At 44.3% G+C, this 22,664-nt stretch overlaps 1 protein-coding gene across 5 annotated transcripts in view; it reads right to left on the bottom strand.

The window, feature by feature from the left end:
- The window catches only part of NR6A1 (nuclear receptor subfamily 6 group A member 1), a 254,770-nt gene that overhangs the window by 5,349 nt on the left and 226,757 nt on the right, over nt 1–22,664 (bottom strand). For 3 of the 5 annotated variants that reach the window (XM_077968050.1, XM_028834859.2, XM_028834861.2), the window contains 4 exons: nt 16,850–16,905; nt 12,787–12,941; nt 10,887–11,114; nt 8,672–8,926 (listed from right to left, as the gene is read on the bottom strand). In XM_077968050.1, the coding sequence (XP_077824176.1) occupies nt 8,672–8,926; nt 10,887–11,114; nt 12,787–12,941; nt 16,850–16,905 (694 nt within the window). The remainder of the gene's footprint in view (nt 1–8,671; nt 8,927–10,886; nt 11,115–12,786; nt 12,942–16,849; nt 16,906–22,664) is intronic. The other 2 variants (XM_077968051.1, XM_028834860.2) reach the window with 1 other exon arrangement.

Genomic DNA, 22,664 nt, shown 5'->3' with positions numbered 1-22,664 from the left:
ATCTCGGCTCACTGCAACCTCCGCCTCCTAGGTTCAAACGATTCTTCTCCCTCAGCCTCCCGAGTAGCTGGGATTATAGGCACCTGCCACCACATCCAGCTAATTTTTTTGTATTTTTAGTAGAGACTGGGTTTCACCATGTTAGCCAGGGTGGTCTTGATCTCCTGACCTCGTGATCCGCCTGCCTTGGCCTCCCAAAGTGCTGGGATTACAGGCATGAGCCACCGTGCCCAACCTGCATAGTGAAAATTTTTATTGGCATCCCTGACTTTCGCAGGAGGGAGGAAAATGTTAACTGAGTTTCCATATCACGCCATCCTCTGTGCTAGGCACTTCATGAGCATTATCACATTTAATTCTCTCAACCCTATCACCACTGTACAGATGAGCAACTGAAGTTCAAAGAAGGGAGGGATCTGGTCCACAAATACACAGTTAATTGGTGACAGAGTAGGAATTTGGAACCTGAACCCAAGGCCTTGGTTTTTCTAATATCTAAGGTGGTATATCCTAGCAGAGGAGACTCAAAGCCCCCATGCTCCTTTCTTTGGGTCTAGGAGTGAGCTCTCTGGGGAAAGTCCAAGTTTTAGGCAACAGAGCCCCAGGCTAGGCCAGCCCAGGGGATTAATGTTTTGGGTATACTTCATACCAGAGATGGAGATACCATCAAACCAAGCAGGCAAACACTTAACCAGGAAGCAGGAGTTTATAAAAGACGCAGTCAAGTCTGGCCTGAGTCATTCTAGGAGTGGCCTGGCTAGTGGGCAGTGGGTCCCAAATGGGCCTCAGATACAGCTCAGTCACAAAGAGAAGCAGCTTAGTTTCAGGCCTGCTTCCTGGTGACATCTTCAGATCTGTGTAATACAGCCCTGTGCCAGGCCAAGAAGGCCCTATATCTGGGTAGGGCCCAGAATACCTGGGGATGAACTATTGCTTTCTGGAATCTACTGTTTTCTGTGTTAACTTTGAAGGCTTTGCAGGCTTTGCCTTCCTGGACAAGCAGGACACTTTCTCTTGCTTGGGGAAAGCCTGGCTCTGGTTGGGGCCGGAGGCTCCTGCCCTTTTTAAGCACCAAGGGGAGCCTCAGCAGCAGGTAGAGCTAGTTCTCAGTATCCATGGGTTCTATATCTCTGGGTTCCACCAACTGCATCAAAATATTTTAAAAAAAACAATACAACAATAAAAAAGACAAATTTTTAAAATACAGTATAATGGCTGTGTGTAGTGGCTCACACCTGTAGTCCAAGCACCTTGAGAGGCTGAGGCAGGAAGACTGCTTGAGCCCAGAAGTTCGCTACCAGCCTGGGCAACATGGCAAAACTCCATCTTTACAAAAAATACAAAAATTAGCTGGGCATGGTAGTGCATGCCTGCGGTCCCAGCTACTTGGGAGGCTGAGGTGGGAGGATCACCTGAACATGGGAGGTTGCAGTGAGCTGTGACTGTTATCACTGCACTAGCCTGGGCGATAGAGTGAGACCCTGTCTCACGAAAACAAACAAACAAACAAAACAAAACCAACCAACTAAAAAACCCGAAAAAGAAAAAAAAACAAGAAACTCTCCCAAACCAAAAACCAATGTAATAGCTATTTACATGGCATTTACATCATTTATATTGCATCCAGTATTATAAAGATTCTAGAGCTGATTTAAAATATACAGGAAGATATGCATAGGTTATACACAAATACTGCACCATTTTATATGAAGGACTTGAACATCTGTAGATTTTGGTATCCATGGGGATCCTGGAAGCAATCCTCCACGGATACTGAGAGATGACTGCACATGCAATCTGGAACTCTGACCTTCGGCCTTGGCATGGCTCCCAGTACAAGCTGGGGATTCTTTTAGCTGATCTGAGCTACTATGGCTGACTCAGTTTCTCTGTACCTGGCCCAATGGCTTTTACAACTTTACTGATATGTTCCCAGCCTGGCCGATAGATTCATATTGAATAACCACAATAACCACCAATCTATAATACCGTTTCTACCATTCTACCATTCGTTGAGTGTTTGCTACCTGCCAGGCACATTAAGTATTCTACAGACATTTAATCTTATTGATATTCCCAATAAATTCACAGAATGGATACAAATCATAACCCCCTTTGTTCACATGTGGAAATGAAGGCTCAGGGAGTTATTTACTGAGTCTCTATTATGTATTAGGCCTTTTCATATGCATTCTTACACTTTACCTTGCTGATAACCTGGAAGGATACATGGTATCACCACCATGTTAGGGATGAGGAAGCAGAAAAAGAGGTGGCTACCCCAAGGTTGCACGGGAAGTAAATGGTAGTGGTGATGAGGCCAATGTTCAAACCTAAGTTTTCTAATTCCAAGCATAGGGACTTTCCTCAGCACTACACTGCCCACCCTTGATCCTGTCTTGTTCTTAGCTGCTACCTGGAAAAGGCTAACCACATACTACCACAGGGGACCTCAGGAGTTGTGTCCCCACCGTAACTCAGAGCAGGGCCCAGCCCTGGGAGGCTGTCAGGTCTGCTACAGTGCACAGAACTGTCCCTGCAAGTACCTCCAGGATGCTGACTTGCAGGAGGCGGTATGCCTGGGAGTGAAGACCACTCCTCATCATAGCACTCTGTTGGATATTTATGTTCTTGAGAGTGGGAAAAAAAGTTCTTTATTGCCAATTTCTTTCAGTATCTGCCTGGAGGGGTGGGGATGAAATGGGGCAGGGCATAAAAAAGGAGGACTCAAGGGGAGAGGCAGTGTCAGCATCTGTCTGGTGGCGGAGTATGTAGCAAGCAAAGATAATGCTCTGTCCTTTAATCAGCAACCCCCTACCCCAAGTGTTCACTCTGGCACTCTAGACCCTGCAGGTGTGTGGCTATCAGCCAGACCCCTAGCCAGGAGTGCCAAACCTGTTCCTGGCTGACTCTTAACCTGAGGGACACAAAGGAGTTCCCAAGTGCCTGGCCTGTCCATATGCCCTGATCTGCCCTTTCTCTTGGGACAGCACATCCCTCTTTTCCAAAATTCCTCCAACAGGCAGCCACCATGGACCCCCAGTAGTGGTGGGGGCTGGCAGCTAGCCCGGCAGCCCCCACTCAGTCTCCACTGCCTGACTGCAAAGCTTTCCTCCACACCCCGCATCCCACCCCTTGATAAACAAAGTTGTTCTCTGTTCCATGGGCCTGCCTTTGCCTGTAGCCGTGCCTCCTCCACATCTGCCCACTCCAGTTTTAATGCCCCTGTATTCACTGTCTACAAATTATCAGCATTCAAAGCCAGAAAGTTGGACAAACACACCCATTCTTCTTCTAGGTTCCCATTACACAAGCATGCTGGGACAAGGAAAACATTCCTGCCAGGATCCCCCAAACCACTGGACCATTCAGTCAGCAATTCAAACTGACACTATGTAAGTTATGTCCCATTAAGGGGGCTGAGAGACTCAGTTGTCTCTTTTTCATTCATCTAAATGCACCTACCCCCAGGAGTGGCCATCAGCCACAACCTTAGAGAAATTGCCATCTCAGCACCCATGTACAGACTCCAAGATGAAAACCAAGACTAGTTTCAGGACAAATTCCAGAAAGTCAAACCTTCTGAAAATGCTCTGGGAAAATAAGAATTTAGTATAAGGCAATGTTAAAGAGGCTGGGCATTGGAGCACAACAGACACAGGTGATAAACTTAGCTCCATCTCTCTCTAGCTTTGTAGCCTTTAGTTTTCACCTCTCTCAACCTCATGCTCCTCATCTCTAGAACAGGGATAATATTAGTGCCAGTCACACAAGGTAGCATTAAGAATTCAACAGATAATATATGTAAGGCATTTAAGACAGAATTTGGCATAATTGTTAGCTGTTATCACTACAAACAGCATCATCATCATCTCTCCCATTATTGTAGCAAAAATAAAAGCCTGTTTCCTAAGCCTTATAGTTAGGCAGGGAAGCTGGGAGGCCACTTTCCAGAGATCTGGCAGAAATGGAGCTGGTGCTGAGATAGAAGTGCCCATTAAAGCCCATCTAGCTCAAGGCATCTTCTCTTGAGAGGAGTCTTGATTAGGGCCAGGAGCAGTCACTGGCTGGTGCTACAATCTGCTTTAAATCAAATTCACCCGGTTCACTGTCTGATAACAGTCTGATTAAGGAATATGGGCACCATAAATTTGATTCAATATTTGAGAAGAGAAAAAGGAGGTGATCATGTATCATCTGGGAAAAGCCTTTCCATGACAGCAGGAACTCACTTGCACTCAAGAGTTGTGAAGAAGTAAAGGCCATCTGGGGGAGTGGGAGCAAGGCAGTAGCAGGCAAGGTAGGAGAGTGGTATGGCCAATTACAGACTCCACAACCTGGGTTTCTAGCAGAGAGGTTACTGCTTTCCAGTGGTTAACCTGACTCCAGAGGTTCTTCCACTTCCTATGACGTCCTAGGCAGTTCCACATGCATCTCAGACTCCACAGACACCCAAACCAAACTCATTACTCATCTCCCATCCTGTTCTTCCCTGCTCCTTCATCCTGGCTAAGAAAATTGGTGCCCACCTGCCTGGCTAGTCCAAAGGCACCTGCCTGGCTAGTCCAAAAACTCAGCAGTCATCTCCGACATTTTCCACTCACTGAAGTCCCACTGACTTTATCTCCTTGACATCTCTTGGCTTTGTGCTCCCCTCTCTGTCTCCACAGTCACTGCTGCTTTGTCCAGGTCTTATTCTCTTTTACCTGGGCTATGGAACAGCCTCCTTCCTACCCAGCCACGATGCTCCAGTCTTGTCCACGCCAATCCATCCTGAACTTTATTGCCATAGAAATCTTTCTAAAATGCAACCTGTGTAACTCCTCCACTTAAAAACTTCCCAAGACTTAATACTATTTACACAACAAATCCCAAATTACTTAGATTGACATTTGAGCACCTTCATGACCTGCCTTGCCTGTATCTTTCTCTCTAGTCAATTCTCCCCTCATTTCTCTGTCTTAGATACATTCACATTAGGGTACTAAATCCACAGAATTGCTTTTGATTCCCTGCACATAGCAACCATCCAGGATCTCTAACTTCTAGGACTTTGTGTTATCTCCTACCTTCCTGTTCTCTACAATGTACCTAGAAATACCCACTTCAAGGTGCAGCTCAAATGTCTGTTCCTCTCTTAAGTTTTCCCCGACCCTGCGAACAGACGTACTCACTCCTCGGTCTATGCTTGTACAGTTCTCTTCAGATGCCCCGTCATCTCCACCAACACAACCCTGCACTGTACGTTGTGTATCTGCTTCTTTTTGCCTCCCAGTCCCCTAAATCAAGGATACGGACTCTGAGTCAGAAACCATGTCTGCATCACCTGTGATCCCAGCTTCCTCCCCACAAAACACACGATACTCAGTAAATGGCCATGGAATCAGAACTAATGTGTTGAAGTTTAACTGTTATTTTTCCATCGATGGATTCCACAGTAGAGTCCAACAACAAATCCATTTCCTCTTCTCAGAACCCACTTGACAGCTCAGCAGCAACACACGTTCTAAAGACAGCAACGTTCAATAAAACTTTATGTGATGATAAAAATGATCTTAATTTGTACTAGCAGCCACTAGCCACGTGGCTATTGAGCACTTGAAATGTGGCTGGTGCAAATGAGAACTACATTTCTATTTTTAATAAATTTATATTTTAAAAGCCACATGAGGCTAGTGGCTACCATAGTGGACAGTACAGCTTTAGATCCTCCTTGATTAGAAAAATTCCTACCAAGGAAGGAAGTTTCCTCACTACTGCTGTTACTGACTTTTGCCTTGGTCTTGGGGCTTAAGGGCCTGGCTACAGTGAAGTGGGATGCCTTATGAAGCTCAAAGCCAAAGAGAACCCTGTAAAGCCAGTGACCCTTCCCTGCCTGCAAAGGGCCTGGGCAAACCCATTACTCAGGAGTGGAGTCCAAAGGCTGATCCTGTAGTCCCAGGCTAAACTGGTAGATTCCAGGCACCCAGAGAGGCTGGGCTCCTTGGGCCAGCTCTGCAAACCCTGACAGCATCAGAGCAGACTGACTGCTATCCAAACACCCCTATGGAGCAGAGTTATGCAGCAGGAGACAGGAATTTGATGGAAACAATGAATTAGAGGCTCTGGACAAGGGGTTAGGTCAACTGCAAAATCAGATAGCTCTGTTTACCAGACAGAGTGTCAGCTGGGTTCAAAACTCTGTCATTTATAGATCACCCTGAAGCCAGTAAGCATCATTAATAAGGAAATATTAGAAAACAAGCACAGAGGGTCAGCAAGCTGAATCCCCCCTCCCCTAGCTGTGCAAAGGGCCCTTGCAAGTCTTGGAGCACTGTTCTCTGCTTGAGCCTTGGTTTGTCTTTATGCCACAACTGGGTGGCAGGGGGAGATGGACTCCAGTTCTGTGAAGAAAAGTGTAAGAGCTGCTACTTTCCCCTCTCCAGCTTTCATGGATAGGGGCACCTTTTTTTCTTTTTTTTGAAACAGAGTCTTGCTCTGTCACCCAGGCTGAAGTGCAGTGGCACGAACTCGGCTCACTGCAAGCTCTGCCTACCCGGGTTCACACCATTCTCCTGTCTCAGCCTCCAAAGTAGCTGGGACTACAGGTGCCCGCCACCACACCCGGCTAATTTTTGTATTTTTAGTAGAGACGGGGTTTCACCGTGTTAGCCGGGATGGTCTCGATCTCCTGACCTCGTGATCCACCCACCTCGGCCTCCCAAAGTGCTGGGATTACAGGCGTGAGCCACCGCGCCCAGCCAGGGGCACCTTTTCTTTTCTTCTTGGTGCCCTGGAATCCCATGACTTTTGAACTAGCCAATAAAGGTCATTTATTGAAATGTCTATTTACGAATTCAGCATTATAAGACTTTTTTTTTTTTTTTTTTTTTTTTTCCCTGAGACGGAGTTTCACTCTTGTTGCCCAGGCTGGAGTGCAATGGCACAATCTCGGCTCACTGCAACTTCCACCTCCCAAGTTCAAGCAATTCTTCTGCCTCAGCCTCCCGAGTAGCTGGGATTACAGGCATGCGCCACCATGCCTGGCTAATTTTTGTAGAGACAGGGTTTCTCCATGTTAGTCAGGCTGGTCTCAAACTCCCAACCTCAGATGATCCACTTGCCTTGGCCTCTCAAAGTGCCGGGATGTGCAGGTGTGAGCCACATGCCTGGCTATAAGACTTTTCATATGGATTAATTAACAAGGCAGAAAGTCATCTCAGCAGATCATTTGTCTTGATTTTAGGGGTCAGAAAATATGGTCGCCCTGTGCTCCAGGTCTGCAGAGTAAATGAGTAAAAAGTGTGCTTGGACAGGCCCCAGAACAGCAGGGAGACTACCCACTCTGGACAAGGAGGTTATAAGGATACTGGCCAGCTGAGATAAAATTTTATGCCAGAAAATGACAAAGAGAACAGCTCAGTCTTCTAGTCCTATGCTTTCAACATCTCACCACATCTCATATGGACTCAAAGAACCTAAGCTTTTCAGGCAGGCAGGCATATGCTCAAATCTAAGGCTCTGGATTCAAATCCCAAACCCTTATGGGGAAGTCTCTTTCTGAACTTCAGTTTTCTCATCTATAAAATAGGCACACCACCACCTATAAGGCTGGAGGCTGTGAGAAAGAAAGAAGACAATTAAAAATATCTAGCCTAAGCCGGGCACGGTGGCTCACACCTGTAATCCCAGCACTTTGGGAGGCCGAGGCAGGCGGATCACGAGGTCAGGAGATAGAGACCATCCTGGCTAACACGGTGAAACTCCATCTCTACTAAATACACAAAAAATTAGCCAGGCATGGTGGTGGGCGCCTGTAGTCCCAGTTACTCGGGAGGCTAAGGCGGGAGAATGGCGTGAACCTGGGAGGCGGAGCTTGCAGTGAGCCAAGATCGCACCACTGCCCTCCAGCCTGGGTGACAGAGACACTGTCTCAAAAAAACAAATCTAGCCTAGTGCCTGGCACACTATAGGTACCAAAATGACCCCTAGGTCTTTTTCCTGGATTGTAAATTCCAGTTCAAAGCCCCTCTTGCCTTGTAGGCAGAATTTACATTTTTGTTTTTCCTGGATGTGTTATCTCAGTAATCCAAGTATAATAAAGATCAGCTGGGTGTGGTGGCTCATGCCTGTAATCCCAGCATTTTGAGAGGCTAAGGCGGGTGGATCACTTGAGGTCAGCAGTTTGAGACCAGCCTGGCCAACATGGTGAAACCCTGTCTCTACTAAAAATACAAAAATTAGCCAGGTGTGGTGGCAGGCACCTGTAATCCCAACTACTTGGGAGGCTGAGGCAGGAGAATCACTTGAACCAGGGAGGCAGAGGTTGCAGTGAGCCAAGATCATGCCACTATACTCCAGCCTGGGTGCCAGAGTGAGACTCTGTCTCAAAAAATAATTTTTTAAAAAACTACAGCTTAGCATTCTGCTAAGCTTGAATACAAAAAATTTATTCTTAACAACCATCTTACTGGGGAAATTCCGTTATCACTCCATTTTACCAGTTCAGAACCTGAGGATCAGAGACTTGGCTAAGGTCACAAATCTAATGAGTGGCAGAGTGAGGATTCAAATCCAGGCCTATGTGGTGTAGTGCCTATCCTCTATCCTCTGAAGGGCCAGGCAACTCAGCCTTACAGAGATGACAATGGTTTGGTTGTTTGGTATTTCCTCCCCAGCCAGGAGCCCTCACCTGTGTAATTCTTCATCGGAGGGTGAGTACTTGGCAGTGACATCAGCCAGTTCCCCAAAGATCTGCTTGCTGTAAACGGTGAGGGAGGACAGCAGGATTAGCTCCTGCCATGTGGAGCTCAAGAGGCACGTGTAATCCTTGATTGAGAGCTCGCAGAAGAAAGGCAGTTTCTTGATCCAGGCAATCTGCCTAAAGAGCAGCTCGTCGGCCAGGCGGCAAAGCAGGGCAAACAGTTCTGCCTGTGTCACAGCGTATCTGAGGGGCAGGGACAGGGGAAAATCACTTCCATTGGTCAGAGGGTGAGGATGAGGGTACAGAGAAAAGGTAGTCCCAAGGGCACAAAGGGACTCTGGCAATGGGCTCCCTTGCTCCATGCCCACAGGTCTCCAGTTCCATTCAGTGTGATTTTCTGATAAAGGGGGAGGGCTGAGGCGCACAGCAAGCTCAGGGCTGGAGAGGTGGGTCTGATGAGGAAAGGCTGCTGAGGGGAAAGGAGACTTAGAAATGTGTGCAATTGGCTGGGTGCAATGGCTCATGCCTGTAATCCCAGCACTTTGGGAGGCCAAGGCAGGTGGATCACTTGAGGTCAGGAGTTCGAGACCAGCCTGGCCAACATGGTGAAACCCCATCTCTACTAAAAACACAAAATTTAGCCGGGTGTGGTGGCACATGCCTGTAATCCCAGCTACTCGAGAGGCTGAGGCAGAAGAATCACTTGAACCTGAGAGGCAGAGGTTGCAGTGAGCCAAGATCGTGCCACTGCACTCCAGCCTGGGCGACAGAGCAAGACTGTCTTAAAAAAAAAAAAAAAAAAAAAAAAAGAGAGAAACGTGTCCAATTGTCAGGGAATATGACTTTTATTGTTGGTGTTCTCTAATGTTCCATGTCTTAGAGAAAATCCCAGTCACTCCTGTTCAAGTTCTGGCAATGGAACTCTCATGGGGTGGATCTGATGCCCACCCAACAAAGGAACTGGACAAAAATAAGCCTCACATCCAGACCGCTGAAGAGAACAGAACAAGTTCAGAAGCTTTTTCTGCTCTCAGTCCACCCCCTGGTGGTGAGTTCAGGAACCAGCATTGCTCAGCCTTTCCTTTAAGCTAAAGCTGGAATAAAAGGGGCCTTTGAGACCACAGACCCACAGACCCAAGAGTTTCAGCTTCCTTCCTCTCAAGGCCCCTTGCCAAGACTTTTCCTCACACTCCTACATCTAAATTTTTTTTTTTTTTGAGACGGAATTTCGCTCTGCCGCCCAGAACTGGAGTGCAGTGGCGCAATCTCGGCTCACTGCAAGCTTCACTTCCCGGGTTCAAGCAATTCTCCTGCCTTAGCTTCCTGAGTAGCTGGGATTACAGGCACGCGGCCACCATACCCAGCTAATTTTTGTATTTTTAGTACACATGGGGTTTCATCATGTTGGCCAGGCTCGTCTGGAACTCGTAACCTTGTGATCTGCCCACCTAGGCCTCCGAAAGTGCTGGGATTACAGGCATGAGCCACCACGCCCGGCTTCCTACATCCAGATTTATAAAGGGTTTGTGTGACCTCCTTGTGGGTAGATATTTTAATCTCCTCTTCTGAAACTGGAGACTAGCTTAAGAAATCTCAGTGTATGTTCCTTGGAGGTCTAAGCTTGGTAACACACATTCGCTTATGCTCTAGGCCAAAGGAGTAATGGATGCAGCAATGGGTAGGCCCGAAGGCTGAACTATCATCGCCTCACATACGGCTGACTAAAGACTGGAAGAATACTCCTTCCACCCACTCGAGTCTGCACCTAAAGTGGTCACGTGCCACCAGGCTAGCCATGGGGATGCTGGTGAGGGGTGCAGACAGGCTACAACCAGCTAGGGCTTTGTGAAGGAGCCTATATTGGATATATGACTATCCCCAGAATTACTGCTCATCTCTATCACGGAAGTGCTCCGACCCATGCCAGGACCTGGCTTAACTAGGCCCAAGCAGAAACAAAGGCCCTTCTATCTCAATTCCACAGGAACTGGAAAGTAACCTCAACTCTATGAGAAATGATGCTTAAGGAAAAAATAAGGGATCACTGGTTTCAAAGATTAGCACAGATTTGTCCCCTGATGCTTGAGTCATTATTCGCCCAACTCATTCTGAAGCCACGGGTATAGCAGCCAGGGACGCGAGTGGGTGTGGGGTCAGGACACTTTGAGACTGCAAGGGGCCAAGAAGGGCGGAGCTCACTCACCCATCTTCGATCAACATGGGCGTGCCCAGTGGCTCCAGGTCCTCGGCTGATAACAGCTGGTGAATCAGACTGTATGACTGGGGATCCAGGCTGCGAGCTTGTGGGGGCAGAAGCGGTGAGTGGCCAGAATAGCTAAAAAGGTGCGGTATGTATTGGTAATGTGGAGGCACAGACATTCCCATGTACTGTTCCCTGAATGCCATGAATCCATTTAGTTCCACAGACCTACTGGAGAGAAAAGTCTTGCATCAAACAGAGCCATGGCAAGTCTAGTAATTACTCAAAGGAAGTGAGCCAGAAGGTGACTTTAGGTATTCTTTGGCCATGAGGTCTGGGTCTTCATCAAGCCAGGGGGCATAATTAATAGTTAAATTCATGTCTCTCCTACTAGATTCCCATCTGTGAGACAAAGACTCTATGGGTATATGAATGTCGGGGTCACCACTGGACACTAAGTGCATGGCAGAGTAGGTAATGAATAAATATTGGTTGAATGAATTCTCTGTATAGGTGCCATGTCTGGACAGTTTTTTAACAGATGGCAAAGTGGGTATATATATTACTGCTAGGAAAACTAAGGCACAGACAGGCTAAGTGCCTGGCTACAAAACAAATCCAGCATCTAGCAAGGAACCCGGCATGCAGCAACAACCCCCTAAATAGTCCAAGGAAGGAACAAACTAAGGGACACCTGAATGGGATAAAAGCTTTAATTAAATATGAAGAGAAAGGTAGATTTTTGCCTTCCTTTTCTTTCTTGCAGAAAGCTAACCACTCTATCAACTAATTAAAAAAAAAAAAACTAAGCCAGCCACAGTGGTGTGCACCTACAGTTTCAGCTACTTGGGAGGCTGAGGTGGGAGGATCACTTAAGGCTAGGAATTTGAGACAAGCCTGGGCAACATAGCAATACTTCATCTCTTTTTTTAAAAAAAAGTATTTAATTAAAAAAAAAAAAAAAAAAAGTCTTGCCATATTGCCCAGGCTGGTCTTGAACTCCTGGACTTAAGCAATCTACCCACCTTGACCTCCCAAAGTGCTGGGAATACAGGTGTGAGCCACCATGCCTGGCATCTCTTAAGAAAAAAAAAATCCTCCAGCTTTTGCCTAAGTGTATCTCCTATAACTGGGGCTGGCAAACTTTGGTTTGCAAGCTAAATCCAGCCCACTGCCTATTTTGGAACACAGCCATGCTCACTGGTTCACATACTGTCCATGGCCATGGTTATTTTCACACTACAAAGGCAGAATGGAGAAGCTGAGCTCCAAACCACTAGGCCCGGAAAGCTGAAAATATTTACTATCTGGCCTTTGCAGAAAAAGTTTGTCAATTTATATCCTATAAGAAAGGTTTCTGGGGAAAGGAAACCTTCCCTAACAGCTGAAGGCTCTATTTCACACTTGACAACTAACTAAAGATATGCTTGAACCAAGAGTTTCTAAGTTTGCATTCTCTGATAGCAGCAAATCTGACTGGCTTAAAAAGTCTTCAATGTTTCTTAAAATTTATAAAGTGAAAAACATTGACTCTTGTGAGGCAGAGAAATTATAGTTTAATTCAAAACTGTCAAAAAGGTTTATTTCAGTGATAAAATAAACGAGAGAAAATGGCTACATTAAAAATGTTATTCTGTTAGGTGAAGAATACATGGGCATGGATAGAAGCTACAGCACTTTATCAGTCTGCAGAAGAGACCACTGACATTTTCAAGGTCTTTAGCATAAAAGGGGCTGGGAAACACTGTTTTCAATCATCCTGACCCCTACTCCAAGAGTCTGAGGGAGCAACAGTACAATGGCTGAGACAGCCTGGCAGGGACACTCAGCCAGAGGTTTTCTGTGGGTCTCCCCTTGGTGGGGGATCCTTAGATGATGATCATGGGTTTGCCTTAAAGCTCACCTGGAGGACAGTGTGGAGCCTGGTGAGGGCTGGTTGCTCTCCGAAGCCCTGTTCCCAGGGGAACTGTGGTCACTATCACCATGGTTGCTCCAGTGATTGGCCTCTTCCTCAAACTCCTGCCCAGACATGATCCTTTCGATTTCTTCTTCTGATATCTTTGACAAGGAATTGAGACATGTTAGATGGGTGCTCAAGACACTCTCTGTTCTTTCTTCAGGACTGAGAGCTTATTTAAATCTCATAATATTTCCCAGAAACCTAGGTTCCCTCTCCTCGATCCCCATACTCCGGGCCTCTCACTAATCTTAGGACAGCATGCCTTCCTTCCTCCTGGCACCATGGCCCTTCGTGGCCTTCCTCCTACTCATTTATACTACTCTCAAGCCATGAAGCCTCGAGGTTCTTTCAACTCCTTTTTGTCCTTGAGGCTATTCTTTCCTAACCCTGAAACACCACTCCTCAATGACAATCTCCTACTTGTCCTTTAAGATTCAATTCAAATGTCACCTCTTGCCAGGCATGGTGGCTCATGCCTGTAATCCCAAAACTTTGAGAGTTCCAGAAGTTCAAGACCAGCCTGGGCAACATGGTGAAACCCATCTCTACAAAAAATAGAAAAATTAGTTGGGCCTGGTGGTGCATGCCTGTAGTCCTAGCTACTCAAGAGACTGAGGCAGGAGATTCTGGCCTAAGCTCAGAAGACTGAGGCTCTAGTGAGCCATGATCGCACTAACCCACCCCAGCCTGGGTGACAGAGCAAGACCCTGTCTCAAAAGAAGACAAAACAAAACCAAACAAAAAAACCCCAAATGTCATGTCCTTTGTGAGGCTTTCTACCACCACATTTTGGATACTCTCTTCAACAAACAGTGCTGGGAAAACTACATCCATGTGCCCCGCCCCCACCCCCCAAAAGACGTCGAACCCTTATACCGTTCACAGACGTCAACCTCAAAATAGATTAAATATTTAAATATAAGACCTAAAACTATAAAACTCCTTGGAGAAAACACAGGGGAAAATCTTCATAAAACTGGTCTTGGCAGTGATTTCTTGGATACAACACCAAAAGTACAGAAAACAGAACAAAACCAGCCAAGTGTGACTACATTAAACTAAAAAGCTTCTGTGCAACAAAGGAAACAATCAACAGGGTAAAAAGATACCCTATGAAATGGGAGAATATATTACCATACATTTGATAAGGGGTCAACATCCACAATATACAAGGAACTCCCGTAACTCAGTAACAGAAAAAAAACAAAACAAAACACATTGAAAAATGAACAAGAAACTTGAGCAGACATTTCTCCAAAGAAGACATATGACCAATAGGTATATAAAAAGATGCTCAACATCACTTATCATCAGGAAAATACAAATCAAAACTTGAAGATATTAACTCACACCTGTTAGGATGTCTGTTATATGCAAAAGAAGACAACAACAACCACCCAAAAAACCCAAAAACAAACAAACAAAAAAGTCCAGAAAATAACAAGTGCTGGCAAGGACGTGAAGAAATGGAAACCTTGTGCACCGTTAGTGGGAATGTAAAATGGTGCAACCACTATGGAAAACAGCATGGAGGGTCCCAAAAAAGGTAAAAATAGAACCACCATAGGATCCAGCAATCCCATCTACGGGTATTTATCCAAAAGAACTGAAATCAGGATTGTGAAGAGATAACTGCACTCCTACGTTCACTGCAGCATTATTCAAAATAGTCAAGAAGTGAATACAACGTGTAAGTGTCCGATGACAGAGAAATGCATAAGAAAATGTGATATACACATAAAACACCTTAAAAAAGAAGGAAGTCATTATAAGCTATGCCAAGGATGAACCATGATGACATTACACCAAGTGAAATAAACTAGTCACAGAAGCACAAATACTGCATGATTCCACTTTATGAGGTATCTAAAGTAGTCAAACTCTTATAAGCAGAAAGTGGAATGATGGCTGCCATGGGCAAAGGGAGAGGAAAATGAGGAACTGTTGTCTAATGGGTATAGCGTTTCAGTCACGTAAGATGAAAAAGTTCTAAAGATTTGCTGTATCAGAGTGTGCATATAGTTAACAACACTGTACTATGTGATTAAAATTTTGTTTAAAAGGTAGATTTCATGTTATATGGTTTTTACTTCTGCCATAATAAAAAAGAGCAGCTATTAGTCCAGACCAAAAAACAAAAAGAATTTATAAGACATATATCTGACTTGAAAAACGAGAATAAAAATGTTTTAGAAAAAAAGAATAAATACAGCAGAGTTGGGAGTCACACAGCCTGACTGAATGTATGCTGTGCTCATGTGACAGGAAATCCTCCAAACATCATCAGTGTATGTCTTAAGACAACTGTGAACACCTTTCTTTCATTCCCTCACATTTAACTGGCTAAATCCTATAAACTTACCCAGTAAATATCTTTTGAGTCTATTATCTCCCCTCAATCTGCACTGCCATTGCTCTGCTTTAACTATTATCTGTATCTCTCACCTGTACTTCTGTAAAAACCTTCTAACTGCTTTCTCTCTCCCTCAGTTTCACTCATCCTCACCTCACTCCTCACAAACCATTTCTACCTGCCAGAATGATCTTTCTAAAATGCAAATCTAAATAAAACCTTTTAGTAGTTGCCTCTTGGCTCATACCAGTAACAATAATAGTTTTTAAAATTTTTATTTTATTTTGGTAGACACAGGGTCTGTCTTGCTATGTCGCCCAGGCTAGTCTTGAACTCCTGGCCTCAAGCAATCTTCCTGCCTCAGCCACCCAAAGTGCTGGGATTACAGGCGTGTGTCACTGCTCCTGGCCACTAGTAATTCCTAAGGCATGCTCTCTGCCTACTAGTGTGCCAAGGGATTCACCTGATGGGCAGAAATATATCCAATTTTCTACCCTCATGAAGCTCTTCTGCTGGCAAGTAAGAACAATGAGTAAGAACAAGTGGTGTAGGCTGGTCCCACAAAGACTTTTCCTAAGGAGCTGTAGTCAAAGACAGTTGAAGGCCACTCCCTAATGAACTGATTCCAAATTCAAGGAATCTGCCTTATCTTCTGCCACTCTACTACATGTGCCCAATGTTCCAGCCTAACTGAACAAACTCCTTGTCATAAAGATTCATCTTTGGGTCTTTTCACAGTCTATTTTCTTGAGTGTCTCTAGTCCCCAACCAAGGCTATTCTAGCCCAAGCAGAATAGATGCCCCTCCCTCTGTAGTCCCTGAGCATCCTCTGTTACCTCTCACCTTACTATTATGTCTGTTTACCTCTCTGTCTCTCCCATTAGACTGAGTTCACAGTATAGGGCCTGGAAGAGTAGGAACTCAGTAAATGTTTGTGGGACTGAATGGGGGTATATCATTCCTACTCTACAATAAGACAATAATACCCTGCTGGTACATTTTTTAGATGAAACGAACAGCAAAGTAGTCCTGCTCATTTCTGCCAGCCTTACTTATCTATAACCTTAAGGGTTGATCAAAAAAATCCTCTGCATGGTTCAGAACCATAAGTGGGTTCACTGTCTGTGAAATCCTTACAAAAGGCTGAGGGATCACGAGAAGAGCTTTTTTTTTTTTTTTTTTTTTTTTTTTTTTTAGACAGAGTCTGGCTCTGCCGCCCAGGCTGGAGTGCAGTGGCCGGATCTCAGCTCACTGCAAGCTCCGCCTCCCGGGTTCACGCCATTCTCCTGCCTCAGCCTCCCGAGTAGTTGGGACTACAGGCGCCCGCCACCGCGCCCGGCTAGTTTTTTGTATTTTTTAGCAGAGACGGGGTTTCACCGTGTTAGCCAGGATGGTCTCGATCTCCTGACCTCGTGATCCGCCCGTCTCGGCCTCCCAAAGTGCTGGGATTACAGGCTTGAGCCACCGCGCCCGGCCGAGAAGAGCTTTAATCATTAACTTACATATTTAAGAGTTTCAAAGCACTTTTACAGAAATGAAAACAAAGATGGCTCTCCTCAGCAGCAGATGAAAGAATCAAGGTGAGCAGTTTCAGGAACAGCTGGAGCCCTGGGCTTCCAGGATGGACCACAGGGATTGAGGTCTAGAACTCACCTGGACTGGCCCAATGCTCTTATTCCGGCCTCCAGGCATGCCATCTTCTCTGATAGCTGAAAGGAAACATAAGTCAAGAAAGGCAGTCAGAAGCACACTCATATAACTTTTAGCACAAAAAGAGAATTTGCTTGGCCAAAAGCATAAGAGAGTAATTAGTGAATCAAAGATTAAAACACAGGTCCTTCTGGACCCAAAGCACACACTTCTTTCTATTATTCCAGGTTCCTTCATAGGCAGCAATATTTTGGGGCCCCCAAGGCATTCTGTACCTATTACACACACTGTATACATTCAATATGTTTAAAAAAGGTGATAGTACTGTTTACTAGTCCTTCAGTTACAAATATCCCGCCAGGATGATGCATCTTAAGGTTTTGACAAATTCTAGGGGAGGGACAGGGTATTTCCATTTTTAAATAAAACAGTTTTTATTCCCAGCCTACGATTAGGTTTGATTTGTAGAATCAGAACAGGTTTTTTGGTTTTTTTTTCATTAATCAGAATTTTGACCTCAATGGTTTCTCCCTGCAAAGGCAGTCAGTAGAGCACCTGTGTAGTTGAAGGAGATTACTGAGCATTTTCTAAGTATAAAAAGCATCCTTTAAGTAATATCTCCTGACTAAGAATAACAACTACTACTAATATTATCATCACTGTTTATGGAACACTTAACACGGGGGCATAGAGAGGAACCCCTGATTTGCAATTATAGTAGGACCACAGTATTAGGCAATCCTTTCTGGAAAAGAAAACTTCTGAACTGAGTATTAAAGGTTAAGTGGGATTTAGGCAGCTAGGAAAAGAGTGCTCCAGATTGAGCGAACAGTGTACAAAAACGCAAGCTGAAGATAAAAATGAGCTCTTTTTTCTGGAAACTTCCAAGTGGCTTAATCTGGCTAAAGCATGGGGGAAAGGTGGCCTACGTGGGGGAAGAGTAGCATGAGATAAGGGTAGAAAGGCCAATTGGGCTTAGATCATAAAGAGCCTTGAATGCCAGACTAGGGTATAACTTTAGCTAAGGAGCTTGAGAACAAGAAGGAATGTAAGGGGGCACCTGTGGTCATATTGGGATTTAAAAAAAAATCTTTGTGACAGCCACTGTGGAGGGTAGCTTGAAAGGGGTTAATGTTAACAATGACAGAAGATAAGCTAATGACATTATGTAACAGCAGGCCTTACCAGGATATACCTGCCAATTTAAAAAATTAACATGAGGAATCTAGAAAGTTCCTGAGGCAGGCACTGATTGCCTCAAAAAGGTGGGAGCTCCAAGTATAACCCTGTTTCTGAGGTAACTAAGAGGCTGACAGGAAATTCAGAATTAAGTAAGTTAGGGTCCAAATCCTGTTTCTTCCTGGTCTGTATAATTATGAACAAGTTTCTTTGCCTCTCTGGATTTTAGTTTACTGAAATGAAAAGAGGGAATATTGATACTTGTTTTATGTTACATTACATAAAACGGTATGGCTAAAACACCAACCCTAGGGCCTGGCATGTAAAGTAAGCACTTAGTAACTAATCCTTCCCTCTCCCTAGCCTCTTTGAGTTAAAAATCCAAGTTTCTATTCTCAACTTTGCTAGAATCTTAATATTTTCATGTGCTAAGTGGAGGCAACATGGTCAGTCTGCATTATAAAAAGCTGTTGTGAATTTAGAGTAAGAAACATACATAGCCTATGTTAGAGCTAGATGTATGCTGCTTGTTGGCTGGGAGGTCTCTTTCCATTTAATTTCAAGGCCTAAAATCCTTACAATTGCTTCTCTGCTATTCCATGGTCAATGACAGTCTTTGGATATTTCTGTTTCTAATAACAACATCTCACATGTCTTTATTTCAGTTCACAGGTAGAGAACAAAGATCTGTCACTGGAATACGACACCAAATATATTACTAGTTCAGCTGTTATCTCATTTTCACTGTCCTGGAGGTGTGAAAATAATGCAACATACTTTACTTTTCATTTAAAGGGCCACATGTCTTAAATATTTACATCTTGCCAATCTCTTGTTCTGAAATTCAAAAGCTCATCGGCCGGGCGCAGTGGCTCACGCTTGTAATCCCAGCACTTTGGGAGGCTGAGAGGGCAGATCACCTGAGGTTGGGAGTTTGAGACCAGCCTGACCAACATGGAGAAACCATGTTTCACTAAAAATTCAAAATCAGCCAGGCATGGTGGCACATGCCTGTAATACCAGCTACTCGGGAGGCTGAGGCAGGAGAAGAGCTTGAACCCGGGAGGTGGAGGTTGCAGTGAGCCGAGATGGTGCCATTGTACACCAGCCTGGGCAACAAGAGCAAAACTCCATCTCAAAAAAAAAGTTCATCTTCTTCCTCGACCCCACCCAGAATAAGAAATGATAGAAATCTACTATGTGTTACATACTGTTCTCTGAGGTAAAATAACTCATGAGTAAAGTATTAGTATCACTCCCATTGAAGAGATGGATCTAAGGCTCACAGAAATGAAGTATTTTGCTGGAAGAGACAGAAACTAAAGAGCAGAATCAGGGTTGGAACCCACGCTATCAGACTCTAAGACCAGACTTCTTTCAGAGAAACATAAGATACTTTTAGGTGGTGCATAAACTCTTAATTATACATTCTTAATTACTAATTATTCTTATTTACATTATTATTAAGTATTAATTATTCTTTTTTTTTTTTTTTTTTTTGAGACGGAGTCTCGCTCTGTCACCCAGGCTGGAGTGCAGTGGCCGGATCTCAGCTCACTGCAAGCTCCGCCTCCCGGGTTCACGCCATTCTCCTGCCTCAGCCTCCCGAGTAGCTGGGACTACAGGCGCCTGCCACCTCACCCGGCTAAGTTTTTTTTTGTATTTTTAGTAGAGACGGGGTTTCACTGTGTTAGCCAGGATGGTCTCGATCTCCTGACCTTGTGATCCGCCCGTCTCGGCCTCCCAAAGTGCTGGGATTACAGGCTTGAGCCACCGCGCCCGGCGTATTAATTATTCTTAAATTATACATTTATTCTGATGTGCAACTCACTGAGGTGGTAAAAAATTGCCTTTAAAAATTAACTTTGATTTTTAAAAGTTACTGAAAGACTAATATAAACAGCAATGCCCATTCAGAAATGATAAAATTGGTCAAGATGCCATGAAGCCGCCTGAAGTGTGGAAATCAATACAATGTGCCACAGTGCCTCTGTTAAAAACAAAAACTTGGAGCATAGTTTCAAACTTATAATGTTCTTGCACATATGTATGTTATCTCATTTGATCCTCACAACCACCTTGGAAGGTGTATTATTCTTCCACGCATTTTTGAGATGAGAAAACAGAGCTCAGAGAGGTAAAGAGATTTGCTCAAGGTTACTCAGAGAAAAACTGACAGAGCTGGAGTTTCCATTTAGATCTTCTGATTCTAAAGCTGTGCTTGTTCCCAGATGCCACACTGAACTAACACGTTTTTCAGCAGGGTTAAAGTCTATCTGGCAGTGATTTGATTAAAAAGAACAAATGGCTCCTGTGTGCAGTATTACAGGAATGGTTCTGCTGTAACTCTTATCTAAGTCTAAGAAAGAGAATGGCCCTAGCCATGGCGCTTCTATCTTCTCAAAAGGCACCACAAATACTTTTTCTGCTTTGGAACTCATATGCCTCCCATTCTTCATTCGCTTGGGCCTAGGCAGTCAACAGAACCCAGAAACCATAAATAACAAAGCTAACTACATCAAAGTTCCACTCAAAACCTGTTGGTGGTGCCTTTGGTCCATGGGCCAAATCTAAGCTCCTGAGCATGGCATTCAAGACCATCTATCATCTGGTTCTGCTGGGACCCCTCACCCTCATCTCTGGCATAAATGCTATGCCCTAATGCTATACCCTAATGCTACACCCTACATATAGAGAACTATTTGTTAGTCTTTGAACACGCTATTCTGTTTTACATTGTTCTGTCTCTTAGTATGTTCCCTGTACTCAGAAAGAAACTTAAAGTGGAAAAATCTGGCAACACCACCTTCCCTAAGTGACATCATAACAACCAAGTGATTTAAGTTAATATCACCAATAATGGGTATACACTTACATCATGTGCTCTTGATATTATGGACTAAGAAGGACACAACATCATTTCTATGGCATTCTTGTGAAAAATGCATAACCTGCATGTAATTGTGAGGAAACTGACAAGCCCAAATTAAGGGATATTCTACAAAATACATGAATACATGACCTATTTGCTTCAAAATCGACAATGTTAATAAGGACAAAGAAAGACTGAGGAACTATTTCAGATTAAAAGAAACTGAAAAGACATAAAAACTAAATGTAATGTGATTTCCTGAATTGGCTTCTAGATCAGAAAAAAATGAAATTGCTATAAAGGACACTGGGATGAATGGCAAAAATTGAGTAAAATCTGCTAATAAGATAGTATTGTGTCATGTTAAATTTCCGGATTTTGATAATAGTATTGTGATTGTTAGAAATAAGAGGAACACTGCCTATGCCTCACTCTTAAATGGCTAAGAAGGTACACACATGCAGGCGCACACACACTTACTTACCTGTGGGAAGTGGGGAAGGTGGGGGAGAGAGAGAGAGAGACAGAAAGAAGAGCAAGGGGGAAGGGGGAGGGAAAATAATAAAACAAATAGGATGATAAAGCAAATGTGGCAAAATGTTAGCAATAGGTGAATTTGGGTAAAGGGTATATGAGAATTCTTACTACTGTTGCAAATTTCCTGTAAGCTTGAAATTATTTCAAAATAAAACAGAGCAAAATTTTAAAGTCTTAATTTAAAAACAAACAAACAGACCTTTGGCCGGGCATATGCTCATGCCTATAATCCCAGCACTTTGGGAGGCTGAGGTGGCAGGATTGCTTGAGCTCAGTTCAGCTCAGCTGAATTTGATCCTCAGTTCAAGACCTGCCTGGGGCCGGGCGCGGTGGCTCAAGCCTGTAATCCCAGCACTTTGGGAGGCCGAGACGGGTGGATCACGAGGTCAGGAGATCGAGACCATCCTGGATAACACGGTGAAACCCCGTCTCTACTAAGAAATACAAAAAACTAGCCGGGCGAGGTGGCGGGCGCCTGTAGTCCCAGCTACTCGGGAGGCTGAGGCCGGAGAATGGCGTGAACCCGGGAGGCGGAGCTTGCAGTGAGCTGAGATCCGGCCACTGCACTCCAGCCTGGGCTACAGAGCGAGACTCCGTCTCAAAAAAAAAAAAAAAAAAAAAAAAAAAAAAAGACCTGCCTGGGCAACATGCTGAAAACTCGTCTCTACAATTTTTTTGGTAGAAAAAATGTAAAAAAAAGTTCACAAGGAAAATGTAAGAAATGTAAAAAAAAAAAAAAAGTTTGTAAGGAACATGAACTTTGATTTCTTTAAGATTCTGCTCAAATGTTATCCCTCCTTGAGATTTCTCAGTGCTTCATGCAGACCTCTGTGTTGTGTCCTGGGGCACTTTTTACCCTGGTAAAGTGACATGGCAATGCCATAGGATCACTGTCTCACAATGCCATTCTGCAAACATCACCTCCTCCAAGAAGCTTTCCTTGACCTTTATACTTTTGAACTAGTTAGCAAGTTATGAGACCACAGAGTTAAGGAAATGTTTTATTTTTTCACATAATTACTTAACTAATATGAAATCCACTCCCCATTCCCACCCACCACGAAGCTGACTGTATCTTCATTTCTCCTCTTACAGTATTCTCCCCATCCCACTTCCTGCCATGGCCCTCCATCACAGTCAACCCATCTAACCAGGGAGCATCCTATCACTACTGAGTTATTTGCTGAGGGACCAACAGAAAAGTAGGACTTGATCATGGTCCTTGAGGGG

This window comes from Macaca mulatta, chromosome 15, assembly GCF_049350105.2.
Source record: "Macaca mulatta isolate MMU2019108-1 chromosome 15, T2T-MMU8v2.0, whole genome shotgun sequence".
NCBI classification, from domain to species: Eukaryota; Metazoa; Chordata; class Mammalia; order Primates; family Cercopithecidae; genus Macaca; species Macaca mulatta.
The sequence above is the reverse complement of the archived record's forward strand: the minus strand, read 5'-3'. Positions and strand labels throughout refer to the sequence as shown.